The sequence below is a fragment of the Panicum hallii genome, chromosome 9 (assembly GCF_002211085.1).
Source record: "Panicum hallii strain FIL2 chromosome 9, PHallii_v3.1, whole genome shotgun sequence".
Classification (NCBI taxonomy): domain Eukaryota; kingdom Viridiplantae; phylum Streptophyta; class Magnoliopsida; order Poales; family Poaceae; genus Panicum; species Panicum hallii.
In genome coordinates, this window is record NC_038050.1 from 71,718,453 (window position 1) to 71,740,151 (window position 21,699).

General features: G+C 44.0%; 3 protein-coding genes across 4 annotated transcripts; 1 reads left to right on the forward strand and 2 right to left on the reverse strand.

Annotated features, from left to right (window-relative positions):
* The first annotated feature begins 836 nt into the window (after positions 1 to 836).
* Positions 837 to 8,854, forward strand: LOC112873993 (splicing factor U2af large subunit B). Of its 2 annotated transcripts, none has more exons than XM_025937121.1 (10): positions 837 to 987; positions 1,689 to 3,319; positions 3,408 to 3,545; positions 6,003 to 6,074; positions 6,550 to 6,591; positions 6,901 to 6,990; positions 7,069 to 7,176; positions 7,251 to 7,355; positions 7,674 to 7,753; positions 7,835 to 8,854. In XM_025937121.1, the coding sequence occupies exons 2-10, from the start codon at positions 1,805 to 1,807 to the stop codon at positions 8,607 to 8,609; spliced, it is 2,925 nt and encodes a 974-aa protein (XP_025792906.1). In that variant the 5' UTR covers positions 837 to 987; positions 1,689 to 1,804; the 3' UTR covers positions 8,610 to 8,854. The 2 variants fall into 2 exon arrangements, with proteins under 2 accessions (XP_025792906.1, XP_025792907.1); XM_025937122.1 differs by having other exon boundaries at positions 7,263 to 7,355.
* A 529-nt stretch (positions 8,855 to 9,383) lies between these two features.
* LOC112876985 (protein NPGR2-like) lies at positions 9,384 to 13,628 on the reverse strand. The gene is made up of 6 exons (XM_025941176.1): positions 13,226 to 13,628; positions 12,336 to 12,611; positions 12,007 to 12,256; positions 10,706 to 11,922; positions 10,234 to 10,384; positions 9,384 to 10,057 (listed from the first exon to the last, which is right to left on the reverse strand). The coding sequence occupies exons 2-6, from the start codon at positions 12,585 to 12,587 to the stop codon at positions 9,741 to 9,743; spliced, it is 2,187 nt and encodes a 728-aa protein (XP_025796961.1). The 5' UTR covers positions 12,588 to 12,611; positions 13,226 to 13,628; the 3' UTR covers positions 9,384 to 9,740.
* A 3,624-nt stretch (positions 13,629 to 17,252) lies between these two features.
* Positions 17,253 to 20,495, reverse strand: LOC112873674 (cyclin-dependent kinase inhibitor 5-like). Its single transcript, XM_025936685.1, has 3 exons — positions 19,903 to 20,495; positions 17,736 to 17,945; positions 17,253 to 17,647 (listed from the first exon to the last, which is right to left on the reverse strand). The coding sequence occupies exons 1-3, from the start codon at positions 20,235 to 20,237 to the stop codon at positions 17,578 to 17,580; spliced, it is 615 nt and encodes a 204-aa protein (XP_025792470.1). The 5' UTR covers positions 20,238 to 20,495; the 3' UTR covers positions 17,253 to 17,577.
* Between the last annotated feature and the right edge of the window lie 1,204 nt (positions 20,496 to 21,699).

Here is a 21,699-nt window from a genome sequence, read left to right on the forward strand (position 1 = left end):
TAAATCACATATAGAGTGAAGGTGAAGGGTAAAAATCTCTAAATTACTTCCCCAAGTTTGGTATGATTCACTATTTAACACCCCTCATATTTTCCAAGACCGAAATCGCTTTCCACCTTTTGATTTCAACCCAAATCACTTTTTGAGGACGTGACTTCGAGTTAGGATGGTTCTGATGATGTGCGGTTATAGTTGCTAGCGATTATGATCTCACTGTATCATCATAACCACTGATATCGCAGTACCCGTAAAAAAGACCATGATTTTATGCATGTGTAATCGTACACTTCAGCTAATAGCTCAATAAGTCGATATGGATTAGATCATCCTAGCATGGAAGTGGTGTGGATGGAAGCATAATTTATTTGGAGTGTTCGTCTTATCCAAGTGGGTATATGCATACGCATACAGAATCGAACCTCTATCATGAAGACATATGATTTATATCTACAAAAATTTAAGTGGAGATGACTCTCCATTTAGTTTTAGGGGAAAGTCATCAATGTTTTTCTAAAATAGGAAATATGATCACACCATATTTTCAAAAAAAAGAAAAGTTGATTTATCTACATTCCGATATTAAGAAAAAATAAATTTATATTATGTGAAAGTAACATCATAAAATATAAATATTAGAGTTTTTCTATAATTCATACCTATATTAAGAAAAGTAATTTTATACTTTGTCAGACAGAGTAACATCGTGGCTCCGGCTAACGAATCAGCGACTCGACGATAGCGAGGATGATGGAGTTCCCTCGTGGGCCTGATGGGCCGTGCGACGTGAAGACTCCTGCCTGTCTTCCGTGAAGACTCCCCGTTCCGTCCGGCTCTCTCCCACACGCCTTCTCTCTCGGCGAGGCCATTAGTGGGCCAACGCTAGCAGCACACTCGTTCGCTATCTTTCCTGGCGACGACGGCAGGGCGAGTGGCGCCGCCCACCAGTTCTTCGTCGGGTGCTTCGCCGGCGACGAGCATCCGGCAGGGGTATGCCCGGCCATTCCCTTCCCTTTCTTCCCGTCCCGCTGCGCGAAATCGAACACCCAAACCCTAACGTATGGTATTTGTATTCGGATCTGACGATGATTTCACGTACTATATAGTTTCGATTTTTTCTTTACAAAAATTATTGGGTGTCCATGTGTGCACACATGTCCTATGCTGTGTCCGCCCCGGATAACACAGATATGTTTTTTTATCCTTGACTTCTGGGTTCTAGAGGCAAACAATTGGGCAGGTTCCTCATGTAGGCATGCCAGGTTGAAAAACTATACTACTGTATTGCTTGAATCTAGCTGCTAATGGCTTTTAACAGGATTTTAGAATCATCAAGTAAAATGAACCTTGCCATATGCTAGCAAAGATTAGATGGAAAACACTGAGATCTTTCATTCTCTATGGCTTCTTGGACTTTAGTGACAAAACAGATAGGGCCATTTTCCTAATGTGGTTGAGAAGATGTATAACATTTTTTTTGGTACTGGCTGCTGATTGCTCCTATCAGGACTTTTTGCTTCATCAAAGATGCACACTTTTATGTTATCTTGTGGATGAAATTACATTTGCATCAGCCAGTCTGAATTAGCTCTCTGATGATATTACATTTGCCATTTCTTATGATGCCTCTGTTATGTTATAGCAAAATATATGCTGCAATATTTTCACGCCTTTTGTTATATCCTTTGCAGGAAGCCACATGTTGTCGAATGCTGTTGTTGCTTTGGTTCTGTGTGTACGCTAGGTTAGATAACTTAGGTTCTCATTGTCCTTGAGTCTTGACGAAATTCTTGGCTTAAGGAGCAAGATGAGTAAAAAAATACATGGCGAAAGTGACTCTCAGAGAATCACTAGTGAAGGGACAGCTGCCCGCACAAGACCTCTGAGCATTCAGGACATTATGTTGAGGCGTGAAAAAAAGGCTGCATCAGAAGCTAAGAAAACCAAGGAAGAGCTCCAAGAAAATGATAAGGGTACATCTAATCACTTGGAACAGGGAAGAGGATACAAAAGCAGAAAGGATTCCAAAGATATGTCTGTGGAAGGTTCAAAAAAGAAGACTAGAGATGCATCGAGAGAGGAATCCAAGAGAGAAAATCCAAGAGTACCAAGGGAAGACTCTAAAAAGGAAGACACGAGATATACACCAAAAGTGGTCTCCAAGAAGGATAACTCTAAAGATAGGCCCAAAGGGGGTTCCAAGATGGATGACCTGAAAGATACACCAAAGTTCTCAGAGAAGGATGACCTGAGAGATGCACCAAGGAAGGGCTCCAAGAAAGAGAGACCCTCCACAAGAGACGATTACCATTCAGTTGGCAATGATAAAGATATTGGTAATTCTCAGAAAATTACCAAAAGCATGAGTAGCCGAGCTGACGGAAGCAAAGATAGGAACCTTGGTGAGATCAGAGCAAGGAATGGTGATGCCACAAGATCTGAATATCTGAAAGGATCTGGGAAAAGAGGGAATGATGAAATAATTGTCAATGATAGAATCAAGGATAGGAGTGAGAAGCCTCGAAATGAAACAAAGAGAAAAGGTCGCAGCTTCGATAATGAGAAGAGTTCAGAGGTTGATCGACCAATGTTGATGAAACCGGACTCTGCACGGTTTCAAGATTCCAAACATTCTGATAGAAATGATGGAAGGAATGAGTATGCAAAACCATACCATGGAGATCCAAGGTTGAAAAGGAGAAGGTCTAGAAGCAGGGATCATGACCGCGAAAGATTTGGCAGGTCTATCTCACCACCAGCAAGGGAACAAAGGCATAATTACCGTGGACACGATTTTGGCAATTATCCTCCATACTACTCAATGGATAAATCAAGGAGGAAGTATGCTGAAGTTGACAAACAAAGATCATCTGGGAGTGGTGGATACAGTGGTGGGTCACACCAAAGATACGAACGTCGGCTTGGTGGATACTCACCAAGGAAAAGGAAAACAGCACCACAAGCTGAGCAGGCAACTGCCAAGACTCCTCCCCCGGTCATTCAATCCCCAGAAAAGAAATCAGCTACATGGGATCAGCCTCCTGTGAAAGCAAACCAATTTAAATTCCCTACCACTTTGCAGTCAACTGTTGGCCAGATGGCTCCATCTACTCCTTCAACTACAGTAGAGACAATATTGGCAGGGAATAGTTTGGCTGCAGATTCTGTCCAGCTTACACAAGCAACCCGCCCACTCAGGAGGTTGCACATTGAAAATTTGCCTGATTCAGCAACAGAGGATAGGTTAATTGACTGCTTGAATGACTTGTTGTCTACTGGTGTGAAATATACCCAGAGGTCTAAACCATGCCTCAGTTGTACGGTGAGTGAACTACCATATTACCTTTCCTTCCTGCTGTGTCACATTGTCTTGCTAACATGTATTAATATCCCATTTTGCTTCTATGCAGATAAACAAGGAAAAACGTCAGGCATTTGCTGAATTTCTTACACCAGAGGATGCTACAGCAGCTCTTTCTTTTGATGGAAGGTCTCTAAACGGATCTGCTTTGAGAATTCGACGCCCAAAAGAATATGTTGAAATGGTGGTAAGATTTCCATCCTTTCCCATCAATGTTGTCGCAATTATATGCTGTTTAGTTTTTTTTCATGTGGATGACCTTTGAATTTTGCGCTTTGTTTTTTGTGCTGAAACCACCTCACATATTTTTCCAGTCTATTTTGCGAACCTGACAAGTTCTCCACTTTATGGCAACTTGTTGAGACATGATAAGTGTGGAGATTGGGCCTATATTAACCTTTTTTCTTTGTTTTGCTTGAAAGACTACACTCTATTGGGCTGAATAAACATCTTAGTGCATGCTGCATACCCCACTATACGAATGCTGAAATGCTCTAATTGTGCTACCACTGTATTTGGCAGTGTTCTGTCTTTATAACATTTTTAGGACACCAAAACCCTTGTTCTTCATCTCTGTAAAAACTTTTATTTAGTTAATATTTTGGTACAGAATCGTCAGCTAAATTGCGATGTGTAGTCCTTTTCTGTGTAATGGATGGTCTAGTCAATTTGGAATTGATGTTTAAATTTTTGTCTAAATTAAGTCCCTCTGCTGATCAGGCGTCACTTGACCTTGTTGGTATTAATTTTCTGACTCTTGTTTCTCTTTGCTGTGTGGAAGTCAACTTGCTTGACTTAGGTTATCATGAAGTTGCTAAATATCTCTAATTACTGTTTTACTTTCTGGACATCTAAGACTTATACATGTAGTGCTTCAATTTTTGAATTTCTTAGATTTCATTGTGTGAAGCTAAATGCTCCAATGGTTGTAATATACTAATGTTACTTATGTGCCTCTGGTTTATACTTGGTTGAGAAGTGTGTATGAGATTGTTAAACCTTACGAACGTTTCCTGCATATGTGTAATTTGTTTTTCTGCAAAAGAAATCCTCCACTTTTGAAATGAATATTTGTTTAGCAATAAAAAATTGCATGCTATTAGTTGTAAGACCTTCCCTTAACTTTCATGGTCTTTCCATTTAACTTCATGCTTGGTTAACAAGCTTTAACAGTTGCGTGCTTGTAAAAAATGGCAAGATTTCTACACTGGTTTCTTTTATCTCTTGACATGTTTTGCATCCTAATGACTTGGTAATGAAAATCAAATAGTGATTATGTGTGTAGTTTGCATATCTGGATAGAATGCTATGCTCAACTATGCCATGTTTTACTTTTGGCCTATCAGTTGCAAATGAGAATCGAGGAATTGATTGGTTATCAATTGGTACCTTCATTTCTGTTTTGCATGGTGAACCTTGCAATATGTACACTAATTGTATCTATATGAATGAAAATTATTTTTGGAGTAGCTATATTCAGATATTCATGGTGAAGAAAGTATTCTAGAGTTGCTGTTTTGGATATATTTCTATTTCGACAAATTCCTGTCTGACGGTCATATTGAAATCTCTCAAATAGGGTATTTTAATTGGATGTGTCATAATTCACGTTCAGCAGCATCGTGAAGCAAAGGAATTGTAAACCAGACTTCCTGGTGTAGGCCATTATTATGTGACTGCTGCTACTTCCAGATTTCATTGGCTGATTACAGTGCTGGCAGACAGGCAGAGTCCTTATGGTGGTCAGTTCATGGGAACATTAGGAAGACATCTTATACAGCATGGTTCAAGTAAATGTAATGTTAGCAAAGATCGAGCATGATGATTGCTAAGCTTAATTATCCATATATCTACAGCTGAGTACCACTGGTGGCAAGAGATGTCTTAAATTTTGACAACTTCAAAGTTATTCTTCATTTAGTTTAACAAAATTTGACATACTATTTTTCTTGTTTGTGTTGCATTTCTAATATTTTCTCAGTTTATCTCATTGAGATTACCTTACATTGTGGTTCCTCTATTTTATGTCTGGCCTTAAACTTGGCTTTTTTTTTTTACTTCTAAAGGGGCATTGTAAGTTCCTTTACATGTATAGGTAGATATGATTAGCTGTTCCACCCGTAGCCGATAATGGAACATCACAAACAAATACCATTGAGATGGAAGTAGATAGCCGATTCTCCCACTTCCTTTCTTAGGGTAATAGTCTGGTGCACATTTGGTTGTGTGGTTAGATGGCCTTGTTTGGGGGTGTGGTCCAGGTAATGAGCAAATGTGCTGTATACCAACATGACTAGCTGAACAATAGGATCAAGAATATATGTGGGTCAGGTCTCTGTTAGTATTACGGTGTTCAAGTCCGAGTCAAGAACCAGGCTTTTCCTTGGCACCTAACAATAGTCCACAGTGATTGTTTTCCATCAGCATTAGCTGTCCATATTATCTTGGGGTATCAGTGTTATTTACTTATATGTAGTATATGTTTGCTGCTTGACAGCAGAAGTAACTGGGTTGATTTTTCTGTATCATATTTTGAGTGTAACGGCATTGTTTTTTTTAGATTTGTATATTTTAATTATGAGGACATTCAAATTTGTAGATATTGCATTTTAGATGTTAAGGCATACCTTTTTGTTCCCTGCAGAATGTAGCTCCTAAGAAGCCTGCTGAAGAGATTGGGTTAATATCTGACGATGTTGCTGATTCACCACACAAGGTAACATACTTAATTGGTTTCAGCTTGTTCGAACTTTTCAAAGAGAAAGCTGTCTGAGAAATTTTTGGACATTCTTGTCTCTTCCTGCATGTTGTAGTTTCTTGGTGGTTGTTCAGCAAGAACTCATTTGAGGTAGAATTGCTTGTTGACAGCTACAAAGTTTCTCCAATTTTGTGTCTGATTTCATTCAATGCTACTTTCATTTATGGACAAATCTTGTTCATTCAGTCAAGCCATCTCTTCTCTCACTGTGGGAAAAAGAGTTATTTGAGTTTTACCCATTATATAATTTTCTCAAATTATATGATTAATGAAGCATAGTCTTGTGAGGATGATGCACCAACTTGGCATGTGTATCTAATATTGACACCAGATATTTTCAGAATAGTGAAGCACAAGAAGATTTGGCTACTGATTTTTTTATTGTTAATTGTTATAGTATTTATGTTTTCTGCGTCTCCTTTGAATTTGACAGATTTTCATAGCGGGGATTGCTGGAGTGATATCATCTGAGATGGTAATATGATAAGCTAAAAGTATCTGTGCTTGATATATTGAGTATTGACTATTGTTGTTCTTGCTTTGTGCGGATAGAAGGAAATTTTGCTACAGGACACTGCTCCTTCATGAAATTAGCTGTAGGACACAAAAATGTATTTTCTTTGCTGTAACACGCTAGTTTCTTTGCTGCAGGACACTGCCTAGTGTCTTGTAGCCAATAATTTTTCCCCAGTTTCCCACAGCATATACCAACAAAGAATGTCCTGTAGCAAAATTTCCCCATAGATTATGTCCTGACAAGTAACTGTATTTCCCTCTCTTTCAGCTCATGGAGATTGCTAGTGCATTTGGCCCATTGGCTGCATACCGCTTTCTCTTTAACGACGAGCTTGGTGGGCCCTGTGCATTTCTTGAGGTATGAACTGAACTCTAGTGCGCATAAGCTAGAGCATATGATCATCATAGTCACTTCTGATCAATTCTATATGGACAGTATGCAGATCGCTCCATTACACCCAAGGCTTGTGCTGGCCTCAATGGGATGAAGCTTGGTGGATGTGTACTGACTGCTGTCCATGCATTTCCTAATCCTCCTGTGGAGGTACAACTATTTCGACCTATTCATTTACCATCCTTTATTTACTCCATTATTTGAAATAATATATGGTGTTTTAGTTGAATTGTCAGGCTGCCAATGAGACTTCCCCGTTTTATGGTATCCCTGACAACGCCAAATCGCTTCTTGAAGAACCCACTAAGGTCCTGCAGCTAAAAAATGTGGTATGTTTTAGTCTTATATCTTCGCTTAAGTCCATAATTAAACAACAATTCTTTCCAAATCAAAACAATTTATGGCTTTCTTATTTTTCCTTAGTACTGTTGTTTTTTCTCGGACACTCAGTGCTGTTGTTTGTATTTAGATCTCACGCGCTCAAATAAATAAACAAATAGATTCAGTCCTGGGGTTACTGTATGATCCTATCATTGATAGAACGATGCACTGATGCAACAATCCTGAATTCTGACACTAATGCATGTCATTGAACAAAAATATCAACCCATCAATTGATTTTCACACTTTCTGTGCAACATATGTAGTTTGACCTAGAAGAGTATATGCAACTTCCGAAATCTGAGCTGGAAGACACATTGGAAGATGTACGCATTGAATGTGCAAGGTGCGTACCATTCTTTTAAATAACCTATCTGTGTCATTGACTATGGTGGATATCAGCTTACACTGTGGACAAGATTAACAGGTTTGGAGCAGTCAAGTCAGTAAATGTAGTTGACTATGCTGCTGCTAGTGACAATGCCACAGAAGATAACATAGTTCTGCTGGAAGACAGGCCAGTCAAGATTGAGTGCACTGGATTTGGTGATACTGGAAACATTGCAAAGTCTGGAACAGAATGTGCTGCGCCGAATCAGAGCATAGATATTCTCAATCATTCTGATGCTAAAGAAACTAAAGATGTAGATCTTATTCCAGAGAGTCAGGATCAGAAGGATAAACACGTCCAGTTAAATGCAGCCCTTTGTGAGAATGAAGCACCTGTAGCAGATGAGCACACAGACATAGATGACACTCAGAATAAAGCTGATCTCCCCACATCGCAACATTCTGAAACTGATGAAGCAGCTGCGGATGAGAATAAACATACAAAAGCAGCGGAGGCCACCACAACCGCAATGGATGATGATGCAGTAGAAAGGAGACATCAAGAGCCAAGAACATTAGAGATCTGTAGACCTGCCGAGCCTGGAGAGGAAGTGGAGGAGCCTGCAAGGGACTGTGAACAACAAGGTGCTGTTGATGTGACTGAAGATCGTGAAGAAAAAGTACCTGCTGTTGAGACCGGGGACACTGTTTTCGTGTTTGAACCTGGTTCTGTGCTTGTGGAGTTCATGCGGAAGGAGGCTGCATGCATGGCCGCACATTCATTACATGGACGGCGTTTTGGCAACAGAACCGTTTATACTGGGTATGCTCCATATGATCTCTACTTGAAAAAGTACCCTAGGTCATTCTAGGTTTGAGACTGCTGCTACTCTGATTAGCAATTAGTTAAGCTTTGCATATGTGCCAACAGTTGTAGAGACGGGTAATTTTGAGCCTTTAGATGGTTCAGCACTTCATTCAGGATGGTGTTACTGTTAGTAGAATGAAATATTGGGTGAACAGTACCGACACAAGTGATCACTAACCATACTTCTTAAATTGATGTTTATACTTATCCTTCTTAGATTGACGTTTATATATATTTTTTTTGCAATCAGGAGATAGAGCCTGAACGTTCTACTTGTAAACCTTATTGACGTGGATGCGTTTTTGAGCTCTCAACCTCACCGTTTTAAAGAGAAATACTTTGCGATCTATATATGCTTTCCGGCCAAGTTTTGTTTTGCAAATATTTTTTTAAAAGACTTGAATGTGGTGTGTGTACTTTCCTACTGACCGTAGTTGTCACGAATTTGGTCGTGCGGACGCCAGCTAGCACAACCAAATTCACAATATTTCAGCAAATGAACAATATAAAAGTTTAAATAAGCATTCTTACCTTTCATAAATTGCTAGGTTACTAGGGTTCTAGGCTCTCCATGCTGGTCCAGCTATTTTCCGAAGTAAAATGTGTCAAGAATGACAGCAAATAAGAAAATTGGGAAGAAAAGCCGAATAATTTCCTCAAAATGTACTTACACTACAATGATAAGGAATATTGTTTTAAGCTCTTTCAAGATCGTAAGTAACAGGGCTTCGTAAAATCAGTAAAGCAACTTTGTTTTGGAGCTTCCAAAGAGTGTAAGTTAATAATAATGCCCAAGAAGTGTTATCTATAGCATGCTATCAGGCATTGTTATACAATAAAACGAGTAATTTGGACCGCACTTTCTATCTATTATTACAACGACGCGCAGTTCTACTGCGCATTCAAGAAAAAAATAAAACGAGTAATTATGGTACATTACATGTATTTTCTATCCTAAGCACTTTACTTACACACACCACTTTCCAGACTCAAATGGGAGATGAGGAAATGGCGAAAAGACGCAGCGTACAAAAAAGTTGAAACCTTTGTGCCAAAGTTGCCTATACCATTTCCATTCCTGTAAAACGTCTGATTGGTTCATGGTTGGTTAGAGTGTCCCTCAGAAGTGTTGATGTCATCTGAAAGGTTCTGCGGGGGCAGTTTCTTCAAGAACAGCAGCTGCTTTAAAACATTCAGCAGCTTCAATGGCTGCGGTGTCACCTTCATCTTCATAGAGTAAGCCAAGGTTGAACCAGGCAACATGGTTTGTTCTGTCTACTCGCAATGCATCGGTTAGGAAGCATCTCATTGCAGGCAAGGGTTTCTCACAAAGCTGTCGAAGAACAGTAGCTGTTGATATCAAACTTGGTACATGTTTAGGTTCAAGGTCTAACGCTGTTGAATATGCTTGCAGAGCCTCCTTTGCCAAACCTTTGGCTTCAAGTAGCTTTCCTGCATGGCAAACTTCATAAACACTAAGAATGGCAAGATTTTGGGGCTAAATAATTCACAACATCATGTTTTTTATGTGATACAACATCATGAATTATGGAAGACTTTCTAATGATACAAAAAATGATGCTAAGATCAAAAATCAATGGATAAATATAATTAAATGGATAAATCACCTGTAGCATGACAAGCAAAGGGGGAATATGTACTGATAGCTTTTATCTTGGATATGCAAAGTTCTGCATCTTTCCACTGCGACATTCTTAGGTACAAAAGGGCAAGATCATACCATGTCTTTATTTCCAGACTTTTATCAGTCTTAGTACCCTACAATGTAAAAAAAATGTTGAGCAAGACTATAAGAGGATTTTCCTTTTACGAATCAAAGTTCCACGACTACATGTAGCTAACATAATTACATTCTCCCTTTGCTTTCAGAAAATATACTCACAGCATGACTACAACTATTCAATATGTAAACTGAATAACAAAAGATGTTTTATTTCACTAACACATTTGGCAAATAATTTTAAATGATACTCCAGCCAGTTTGGTAATGCAATAGAAGATAGAAAAAATATTAAGCATAGAAAAGTATTTAGTTTTTTAAAATCCTTCTAAGTTCGATTTAAAATAAAAGATAGCCACCTGCAACACAGAAATGCCAGCACCAAAGCTCTTCATCCTAACTTGGATCAAAGCAAGAATCTGCGTATACGTCTCAATTGCTTTCCTAAATTGGCCCTGGGCAATCTGAATTTTGGCTTTAGTTTGCAATAGATCTCCTTGAGACCACTTCCCAGCCTGATCTAACGCAGCATTCACGATTCTCTCAGCATCTTCAAATCGTTTTTGGGCACTCATTATTCGGGCTATAAGCAGCCAAGTCTTCAATTCCGACCCAGCCTCTAATTTCAACAGCTTCTTTGCATAACGAGCTGCAGTATCTAATTTCCTCTGCACAGCATTTTCAAGGCTGAGACTGTATATTGTCCCGAAATCTCTGTTATGCGCCTTCTTTCCAGCATCACCAAGCACCTCCAACGCTTCATGCTGCTGAGAGGATCTCTCTATGTCAGTTGTAGCATATCTAGCTTGATTTGAAAGGGATATGCCAAGCAAACGGCCTGCCACAACATCCATTTGATCACAGCACCCATGCTGAATGGCAAGGGCTCTACGAGCATATAAAACACCTTCTCCAACACGCGCACTGCTCTCACAACAAATTTTTGAAGCCAGGAGAAGTTCTTTGAAACTATTTGAATCTTCTCCAGACTTCAATACCCTTCTAAGCAGATCCAGTGCAGTTAAATCATCATCTGATGCTAGGTAGCACAATGCAACATTGTACAACCACTCTCTATTGTCCAGAATACCAGGCAATAGTGCCTTAAACTGACGAGCTAGAGGTTTCAACTGCCCAGACACAGAGAGTGCAAAAGCAAGGTGATGCATCACAGTTGGATCCCTCTCAATCCTCCTAAGATTGAACTTCATCAATAGAATCAATAAAAGAAGAATAGCTTCTTCCAGATTGTTCTGAGGTACAAATAAACCATCCAATTGACATCGAAGTTTGGGAGGGCTAGCTTCACAACCACTGTATAACAGAAAAATAGCAAGTTCCTTCTGTATTTTAGCAATGGTCTTTGCATCAAGGTTCCAGTTAGTAACCAGAGCCCTCCTATATGAAGAGACTGTTTCAAGAGAAAAACCTCCTAATTTCCAAAGCTCAGGAAGTAACTCAACTGCTCTGCATATTGTTTCATTGAGGTTGCAATCATTTCCAAAGTTGGATGGCAAACCTTCAGGTACTGCAGATTCCACAATGTCCAATATTGTACTGCACTCGCGTGCAGCTTCTGCAAAACCAAAATATAGTTGGAGCTACGTTTAAATAGTCTTGAACAGATAAGCAGAAAACAGCAGAGAAGCTGGGTCTCTACCTTCAAACCTTCCAAGATCATTAAGTGCTAGAGCCTTGAGATATATAGTCTCCATCAGTACAGTAACAGCATGGAATGGCAGTGCTGGGGAGCTAGAATATGGGCGAGGCTTTTGCTGGCCCACTTTTCTGGCGATAGATATTTTCATCTCAGGAATTACTGTAGATACTTTTATCCCATCAAATACTCGAAGTGCTTCTTCAATATGCCCTCTTTGGTATTCTACCCTTCCAAGCAATGCCCTTGCTTCCTGAAAATTTGTAACCATTACACACAATGAGCTCAGTATGTTGTCACAAGACTATTATGCCAAAGAATGGAGGACCAACCTCATAATTAAGGGAGCCAACTCGCTGGAGGGACAACTCAGCATCCTCCATACCAGTATTGTTGGCATGCTGCTCAATCACAAAATTTGGAGACGAGTACCGCCTGTTCAGGCCATCCTTGATGTCTACGTATTCCGATAATTGGACTGCACGATCCATCCTGTTCATCTGATCCCCAGAGCACAGGCATTGCATTGACATGCAGCGAGTAAATCTGCTAAATCTCCCCCTCTCTTTCGTACCCTTCGTCATGCCACGTCATGTTCAGTCGGCTCTCTGTTGCAATTACCAAATGTCCAAATATGAGATACCTTGCTATTTTAGGCACGACATTGTATAGCTTGGAGCTATTTGAGCAGCACAATTATCCTACAGAAACCACTGGTATGCACTCGATGGCTGATGCAATCAATTAATCATATCGAGTATGCTTCAGAGTTCGGAGGATTCACCATGCCAGTTAACTAACCCAGCAACATGTTGGGAAAGGAAGTGGCAATAAGGATTCGGGGAACTTCACGATTGCATAAAGTCCTATGCAGCACTAACAAAAAGATGAAAATCTTGATTGAACAAATGATGAAATTTCGCTGCCACTAAGGTTGAAGAAAACTGAGTGGTATTTTGTCCGAATGGTGTGGATTAGACAAAAGAATATGAAAAAAAAACCTATACTAACTAATTGCGGAGCTCTTAATCTTCCCAAAACAAGGGGGGAAAAATCCCAACAAAATAAACATGAATTTTAGTGGCCCAAATCCCAAACGTGAATGCAGAATTCAGGCACTACAGGGCCATCAACGAAAGGAAAGAACGAAATCGAAACCAAAGCCTATACTGCTCGTACAGATGAAGGCTGAAATTGCCGATAGATTAACGAACTCGCTCACCTTCGCCGCAGAAGGAAAACCTCAACTTCCGGCTGGCTGGGTAGCCCCCAACCCAATGGAATCGCCAAGTCAAAATCGAATCCTGTCCTCTCCTCGATCCCCCGGATCACCAGTCCGGCCGTAATTGGAATCGAACTGGCCGAATCGGGAGGGGCGATCGGGATCGCGAGGTTCTCCGAGCAAGCGACGGAACGGGCGGAGGGGTTGAGGTGGGTGGGAGTCGAAAGGGGACAGGCGGCGATCCCTCTTCGAATTCCGGAGCCAAATCCGAGAAACGAGACGGAACAAGACGTACCCAGAGCCACCCGCCAGAAATTGTTTATTGGTTTCGGACTTTCAAGTTGGTTGAAGAACCGAGGGTGCGGCGTGATCGTAATTCGAAGATCTTCGAGGGGCGCAGCGAGAAGAACTATACTACAAGATTCTTTTCTCTTTTCCCTCGTGCGTGCTGGCTTGTGGTTTGCACACTAGCCTGTGAAAGGTGCGGGTGGTTCCGTTAACCTTTGAAAAATCGGTGGGCTAATCGGAAAACATCCAACGCGCTGCACTGCTTCTTCGTCATTGACGTTTCTGCATCCCCATGCGGTTGGTACGTGGGTCCCGTTCGATCACGCGTGGAATTTTTTAAATTAATTAGCAGAGAAAATATAGATAAAATAATCGAAAAGCAGCCTGGGTTAGCGGGACGCACAGGCTATTCCAGTATAGATCCACGTGTCATTAAATATATCGCACTCCACAGTGATTACTCGTTGGAGACCGGACCAATTCCCCCTTCCCGCGGCTCCTCAGCGGACCACGTGGCTGGCGCCTAACTTTGACCACGCGCCACCAACGCGTTTTGGGCCTCAAACCATGTCGCGGTCGTGTCGGGGGCCCGAAATTTATGAGCCGAATCTGTGGGCCTACTGGGCCCGAAAGAGCAGCAGCAGAAATGGCGGCGTTGAGAAATGAGGATACTCCAGAGTCCCCAGTCCACAGCCCTGAATCGGATCGCTGCAAATGCACTCGAGGGTTCAGGCGATTCCCGTTTCAGAAGGACAAAACCTGCAGGATGAACACAGGTAAATTGCTGACAGTTTTTTTCACCGTAGCTGCATGAACTGGCCTGCACTGAACTTACACTGCAACTGCAAGCATGAATGCACCGGGAGTTGATGATTTGACGTTGATGCTTGGGGGGTACTATTCTGCCTTTTTTTTTTACCGCACCACGCTGTCCTTTTTCTTTTCCTAGAGACGAGCTGAGACTGACCTGAGCAGTGAGCAGGAGCAGCTGCCTAGGGCACCAGCACGCGATGTGATAGCTGATGGGCATGCCGTATTCTATGTACATGGTTCTTACAGCATCTCCACACGATCCATCTCTCACTAGATCCCCGCGTTCATAGTTAGCTTGACGCCGCACCAACACAGGGTGAAGAGACGAGACGAGCAGACGACTCCATGCATGCAGCAGGAGCGGTGTCGCCCGGCCTTGTCGCTTTCAGTATTGCGGAGATCAACCTCAGTAATAAGCAGGAGTTGATGGTCTCTAAGCACTAAGCAGCAGTTCTTGTCGATCCTTCAGTGAATTAAGTTCAGCAGTTATCTCTATGCTGTTATTCTGAACATTTTCCAGTGGAACAGAATGCTCCATAATACAGCCCTCGTTTGCCATGCATTTTTCTGCTTAGAAGACAACGCCAGTAAGGACAGAGTGGCACTGTTCTTCGCCCTCTCCTGTTGTCTGCTGCTCATCTGAAGCTCGTGTTTTAATGGCGCTCAGGGCCTCTTCTGTCAGGGCATCTCAGGTCTTGAATGCAGAAAAGATCAGAAACGGCAGCTCGTACCGTGAGCGTGCTACGGCCTCATGTTCAAACGCCTTTTTCTCGTGAACCGGATGCCATTTTACTACCCCTTGACTGTGCAATGTAAAGATCAGGTAAACACTCCATTCAGAACGCGTAAAGACCATAAGCTGCAGGAACCCCTCCGCCTCCGTTCCAGCAGCCAGTGGCGGAGCGTGACTTGAAACGAAGTGGGGGCCAAATTAGCTATGAGGCCATTGTACAATGCAGTTTACGGAGTAAGAATGAGAGTAAGATGGTGTTTCAAAAGAACTAGAAGGTCATAGCTATAGATATACTGTTAAATCTTAAGTAATTTTGCCAAGTCAAGGGAGGCAGGAGCCTAGGACGGCCTATACTAGGCTCCGCCAGTGCCAGCAGCAGCTTCTCAAGTTTGTACAGCACCAATAACAGACCTAGCTGTTTGTTCACACTTCTTCACTCAAAATAGCTGCTAAACAGTAACAGATGTATGAAGAGCAGTCAAATGAACTCAAACAATGAACATTGCTCAGTCTGCTGTGTCAGCAGGCATGCGCTAGCCTCAGGGACTCTGTGGTACTTGTAAAATTTTGATTGCAACGTGACTTTCAAACTTTTCGCGCCAAGCAATTTACGCCTTTCTTTGCAGAAATGACTCTTGCAAGTACACATACCTCAGAGGTACAGAAAAGCATGGGGCGGGCACCTTTGTGCTGGGTTCAGTGCAGCAGCTTTGTGGTGCGCGCGCAAGGGTTTTGACACCATCATCTGACAGCAGTTGCTAGACAGGAAATTTAATCTAGCTTTTCAGAACAGAAACAGGGAGCCTAATCCTCATGTAACCATAAGCTGCTATCTGCATCCAGCAACACTGCCTTCAGGCTCCTGGCTCCAGCTCCACTCACCAACGCTAGGTTTGATGGCTTGATGCACACGAGAGGGCTGTGCCGTACAAATCTCATGAGAGCGCGCCAGAGCTCAGTAGCTGCAGCTGCTTGTCATCACAGTAATCATTAGCCCCACAGCGGTCACTTGGCGCCCAAAAAGGGGGGCAGCTCCAGCTGTGAACTGTCCCGTCATCTGACTGCAAATCTGCAACGCGTGTACTGCAACTTGCAGCGAGATTCAGCACGGGTCGGCACACCGTTTTGAAGCAACGACTGTTCCCGATAACCATCGCAGGCCGCCTGATGCATCCAAAATCCTTGGCTCAGCTGGTGTGCGCGTGATGGACAGCTTGTTTCAGATGACAGCGGCACAGGATTGCTGCATCTTTCAGAAGCAAATGTCTCCACAAGTCCTGCTGAATGCTGGAAAACAATGTAGCATGATAACTGATGAGAACATCTGGCGCCAAATTTTGAAGGGTAAGCTACTGTCAATTCACAGCAGTGGCGCTGTGCAGACATTTTCTCACTGTAATGAGATCATTTTGAGCAGATCAGCTATACCTTGCCATCTATATAACTCACACCAGAACAGGAAATGCATGCTTCTGGTTGCACCTTGGATTCTCTTTACACTATTGATGCTCTTGGAAACTTGTGGCAGCTTTTGACGCCGGGGTCACCAATTTGCCACTCCACTGCAGGAAAAGATCGCAGGAACGATACGGGACCAAGTGGCACCAACCGTGTGTGGGTAAAGCCTGTTACAGCCACTAAGAACAGGTTACCCATTACCAGCAGCAATTTCAGGCAGCGATGCTGGAAGATATCTTTGATTAAACGGGAAAGCGGCAAAGATGGAGTGAAGAAGGACATTTGCCTGAAAGGTATAATTAAGGAGCAGACAGCACAAATTACTCAATGACTTAGCTGGCTAGTTGACCGTAAAGATGAACTTTACCAGTTATCTGGGTTATTAAAAATAAAAAAGAACAGCGTTTGCCGGCAACATTCCAAAAAAAATTCATCACTGCCTGATGCACCGGTCTCTCCAAGTGAGACCACCATGGCATCATATGGCATCATCCAGTGACCACTCGAAGGAAACGACAGTGTCTGACTCTAGCCACAAGACCGAACTCCCAAGTCCCAATGGAACCCAGACCAGTTGGCGGTTCAAAAGGAGTATCGCGAATACAGCGAATGCAAGCCCTGCGAAGCCCCACAGACTCCATCATGCCATGGCTTTCCAAGGGCATGACAAGCGCAATGCCCAATTCTTCAGACCAGAGCATAAGCTTGCCATGTGACAGACAACAGTCGAAAACATCAGGCAAATGCCATGGAAATCTAACTCTAATTCATTAAATTGATTCAAGGGCTAGGAACAGATGATTAGGCCTACACTACACTACATGAGATGATTCGGTTACGGCATGAGCGTTGAGCAGTTAACGGTTACAGTAAGGTTGGGGATCTGGGTGTAACTCAGCGCTGCACCTGTTCGTTACACAAGATCATTCAGCTACAGGCTAACTACTCTAATTTTTACAACAGACAAGAAAGGTAATGCAATCCAGTTGGTTGCGCCACGACCACGGCGCTGGTAATTGTTGTAGACATATCAGATCAATGGAGCTCTTGTGCTGAAAATCTAGCAATCTAGCCTCGTCCATTCATACCGTCCAGGAAGAGGACAGTCGTTCACAGGACAGAAGTTATACCTGATAAGAACAATATTGCAGTTCAATGTCAGCCAAAGCAAAAATTTCACGGGGTGTTCTGAGTTATAGACAACGAAGCCAGACGTACTTCTCCCTGAAGGTATGCTGCTCATGTTGTTCAGCCGCTGTGAAGAACTCTTCCATCTCAAGTGAACTCGGTATGAAACGGCAGACTGAGGCTTCCATTCTGCGACGGGAAGTCATCGAGTTGCTGGATTTGCTTTTAGTTGTGGATCCTGGGGTGCTTATCATCTCTGAGTTCCTAATCAAACTGCAAGGCGTCGTCTCTCTGGTACTCCTGCAATCAAAAGAGACATGAGTAAAAAAACTCGAAAGAAAAACAAAGGTGCCATAAATGCACAAGTACCATTGCAGTGTACAATTTTTTCTCACTCCTAAATTGAAAATCCCACGGTGCCGCCCAGAAGCAGACATCGAGGAAGGCCAAGTATCAAGACACACTATTCAAAAACCCTAGCCCTTCAAGTTAGTACTGTTCAATCTTGTACGGGCAAACAAAAATTGCTCCTATGTCTCTGTGACTGTCCCTAATCCCCAAATCAAGAGCTCCAAAACCCGAAACGTGGCACTTGCAAGCTGCAAGTTGGATTGGTGAACGACATGACAACAAATGGCAAATAATTGAGCACATTATCTCCTTCCTCATACGCTCTTGTCCCTTCCCGGCATATGCCCCCACAATGTGGTACTTGATTTATGATGCAGCAAGCACACTTAATACAGGCAAACAAGTGGGCCTAATAGAGACAACTGAGCTAAATAGGATTTTCAACAAGCATATGCCAACGTGGGCCCATGCACACAAGATTATGCGACTAAAATAGTGTTACACACGTCATCACACTGAATTTTCTTTTCAAACAGCTATAGAACCCAGAGCACTACATTGCACAAAAGATACCAGAAAAATCTTTATCTTTCATCCTTCCATTGAAGGATTTGTGCTAGACATTTTTTCGAAGAAGTATAGTGGTTGATGGACCAGAATAGGAATGGAGGGAAAACTCCATTTCATGTTTGCATTTCAAGAAAGGTGGTCCATCCCGAGGCCCAGTGATCCCAGGCAGCTAACAAGCAGGAGGTATTCAATGGTGTTTACACTCTGGTAGACTAGTACACGGCTAATGATGAGCTGCTTACCAATGCCACGCCGTTTAGTTGCCGTCCAGACACAACCCAGTGGCAAGTGAGCAGAAACGCACGAAATGGGATCTTGAGTGCGACACGAGTGCTGCCTTTCCGGCGGTGGGTGATTGAAATTTCTTGCAAAAGGGCCTTTGATTGGCAAAAGATTGGGAGGGTCACTGCCGAACCCCACCACTAACCGAGACCCAACTAGATAGCACAAGAGCAAATGCAAGAGAACGAAGGGCTGCGCCCTGCGCGGTGTAGGGAAGGGGACAGAACCAGGGAAAAGGAGGCAACTTTTCCCCTCCGGCTATGGGTAAGGACTAAGCAACGGTCACTAGAGATACTCCGCTTCCACTAAGAGGGCTGCTTTAGTTTGGATTGGGCGCAGGAATGCAAGGATGTGACATGCACCGAATTGAGGATTACTCCTACTTGTTTCTTTGAGCAAAGAAAAAGTGCATTTTTCCGTCAAAAAAAAAGAAAAGAGTGCATGTTTGGGGTCTAGGTTTCTGTTCAATAAACTAGAGATTCTTTTGAGCTAAACAGGATTATTTCTCGAACCACTAGAACATGTTAGTGAAACAAATGGCATGGCTGCAATTAGAAAGACTTCAGAATATTTAAGCTAACTTCTCGACAAAAACTTAGCTAAATAGTAGGTAGTATTCTACAAACTGATTTAATTGTTTTGGGGGGGGGGGGGAGTTAAAAAGTATACATGATTTTGGACGGATAAGAAGCTGGTATGAGTGCAAGAACTGAGCAAAGACGCGAACTTAACCACTCTTCAATCCTTGGAACAAGTGAGGAGAAGTCTTGGAACGAGTAGCTCAATTTCAGCCAAGGAGTGGACTTGTCAGCCTATACGTTGTCCCAAGGCCCAAGGGTAATGGGGAAAAGAGAAATATTGCGTCCTGCGCCAAATGGTGGCACCATTCAACTTCGAATTCGAAGCATTAGGTGCCCCCTGGCGGCGCTAATGGACTGGAATCGAGAAGATAGCGTACGCCCTGAAGGCGCAAGGCAAACCCTAACCAATCCCGCCTCGCGGCAAAGGAGCAAATTGGATGAAGACCGGAACAGAGGAGGTCGAAAAATCTCACCTTTCCATGGCGTCGAAGTCGAGCATGTTCTCCCCAAAGGAGCCCTCGACCTCGTCGTCGGCCAGCGCGGGCGACGCGGCGGCGGCCTTTTTCCCGGCGCCCCTCTTGGGCGCGGGCGCGGGCGCCTGCTCCTTGTGCGGCTTCTCGAGCCTCCTGCTCCGGAGCTCGAGGTACTCCCCGGCGGCGTCCTCCGCGTCCCCCTTGTCGAGCGGCCTCTGCGCCCGCTGCAGCGCGAGCGTGCGGGAGCGCGTGCGGACGCCGAGCAGCGCGCCGCCGGGGACCTCCATAAGGGCGACCTCCCCGGACACCTTGCCCTTGCGCATGTACTTCCCCATGGCCCGGTCCCGCGCGGCGCTCGGAGCTTGCCCGGAAGCGAGGCGCGGAGGAGAAGCGGGCGGCGGTAGGTGGGTGGGGCGGGCCGCAGTCGCAGCAACAGGGGAATCCCGGGAATAATGGGGAGGGGAAGACGAGGGCTCGCTAGCGCTGCAGGCGAGAGAGGGAGGGAGGAGCAGAGGGGGCGCGCCTTGTGGTGCGGTGCCGCGCGTTGGCTAGCGGGAAAAGGCGCGAGAGGACGGGTGGTGTCCCGCGCGGGCGGGCGATGCTATTTAGACGCGAGAGAGAAAGAGAGAGAGGCGCGGCTGGGCTTTTTTATTTTGACACGGCGGCTGGGCTTAGGTGAGAGAGAGAGAGAGAGAGAGAGAGAGAGAGAGGGGCAGAGAGGGGGATTCTCGGGGCAGGGGCGGGGAGGGCTGGTGGCGCGGGCGCGGCGCCTGTTGCCGCGTGGGCGTTGGCGGGTTGCTTGCTTGGGTTTTTGGGGCTCTGGTGGTGGAGGAGGGAGAGCCGGCCGGCAGAGGGGAGGGTGGGGATGTCGCGATCATAAACACCTTGGCAGCGGCGGGGGAGGAAGGGAGGAGGGTGCGCTCTTTCTCCCTGGGAAAAAGGCGATGCTTCCTTTCCTTTCTTTTTTCTTAAGAAAACGATGCTTCCTTTCCTTTCCTTTCTTCTTTTTGAGGAAACGATGCTTCCTTTCTGATTTCCTTTCTAAATTCCGTCTCTTCCTTCGTGCTCCTTCGCCCTCACGTGCTGCGACCAATCCTAAAGTAGACACTGCAGGCACGTCCTGCGGTTTGTCCTAAGGAACAAACTGAAACTTGCTGAGGATCTCCAACTCCTACTGGAAAACTAGTCGAAACGGATGATAGGCTGAGGTTCTTTTTCTTAGATGTCTCAGGATTGAGATGGAGGGAGTCGGAGTATCCTACATAGATAACTACAATAGTCAGTTGGCTCGGCTGCAGTATTTGCTAAACCAGTTTCCGGTATGTGGAGTGTTAGACTATACATGACATTGACCTCTAGGAGTAGATCTATGGGTGCTTTCATGTAGATGTATAGATTCTTTCATTTACTCATGAATAAATTAAAGGTTCTTGATTACATCGAGAGAGGTAGAAAGTGAGAAGGGTGTGTAGCACCTTCACGCTTGGCAGAGGATGATGCAATGGTGTCCATAGCGACGATGTCGAAGTGGCCGACGGTGGAGGCGGTGGCTAGTGGTGTGCACTCGGAGTCGATGGGCGGCGACGATGTCGAAGTCAGTGAGGCCGGCGACGAGGTGATGGCGACGGCGTGGTCTGTGGTGGTGCAGTGCAGAGTCGGCGGTGCTTCCCTTCGCTTCAGCACCTCCCGCAGATCGGATCGGGACTAGGGTTTTTCGGTAGGGATCTGGGGTACTGTGAGCCTTGGCATACGTGCCCCGCGTCTCCACCTCCTCTTTAGAGCGTTGCATGACGGGAG

Bases quoted from the DNA above. Each gene is read 5' to 3' on its own strand.
- LOC112873993 (XM_025937121.1), top strand. From the start codon at position 1,805: ATGAGTAAAAAAATACATGGCGAAAGTGACTCTCAGAGAATCACTAGT. The intron at 6,592-6,900 runs GTAATATGATAA...CCTCTCTTTCAG, and splicing joins GAGTGATATCATCTGAGATG to CTCATGGAGATTGCTAGTGC. The intron at 7,754-7,834 runs GTGCGTACCATT...CAAGATTAACAG, and splicing joins GTACGCATTGAATGTGCAAG to GTTTGGAGCAGTCAAGTCAG.
- LOC112876985 (XM_025941176.1), bottom strand. From the start codon at position 12,587: ATGACGAAGGGTACGAAAGAGAGGGGGAGATTTAGCAGATTTACTCGC. The intron at 11,923-12,006 runs GTAGAGACCCAG...TTGGTTTTGCAG, and splicing joins TGATCTTGGAAGGTTTGAAG to AAGCTGCACGCGAGTGCAGT. The intron at 10,058-10,233 runs GTGATTTATCCA...TTTGCCATGCAG, and splicing joins CTTTGCTTGTCATGCTACAG to GAAAGCTACTTGAAGCCAAA.
- LOC112873674 (XM_025936685.1), bottom strand. From the start codon at position 20,237: ATGGGGAAGTACATGCGCAAGGGCAAGGTGTCCGGGGAGGTCGCCCTT. The intron at 17,946-19,902 runs GTGAGATTTTTC...TTTTGATTGCAG, and splicing joins GACTTCGACGCCATGGAAAG to GAGTACCAGAGAGACGACGC. The intron at 17,648-17,735 runs GTACGTCTGGCT...TGTTCTTATCAG, and splicing joins CAGCATACCTTCAGGGAGAA to GTATAACTTCTGTCCTGTGA.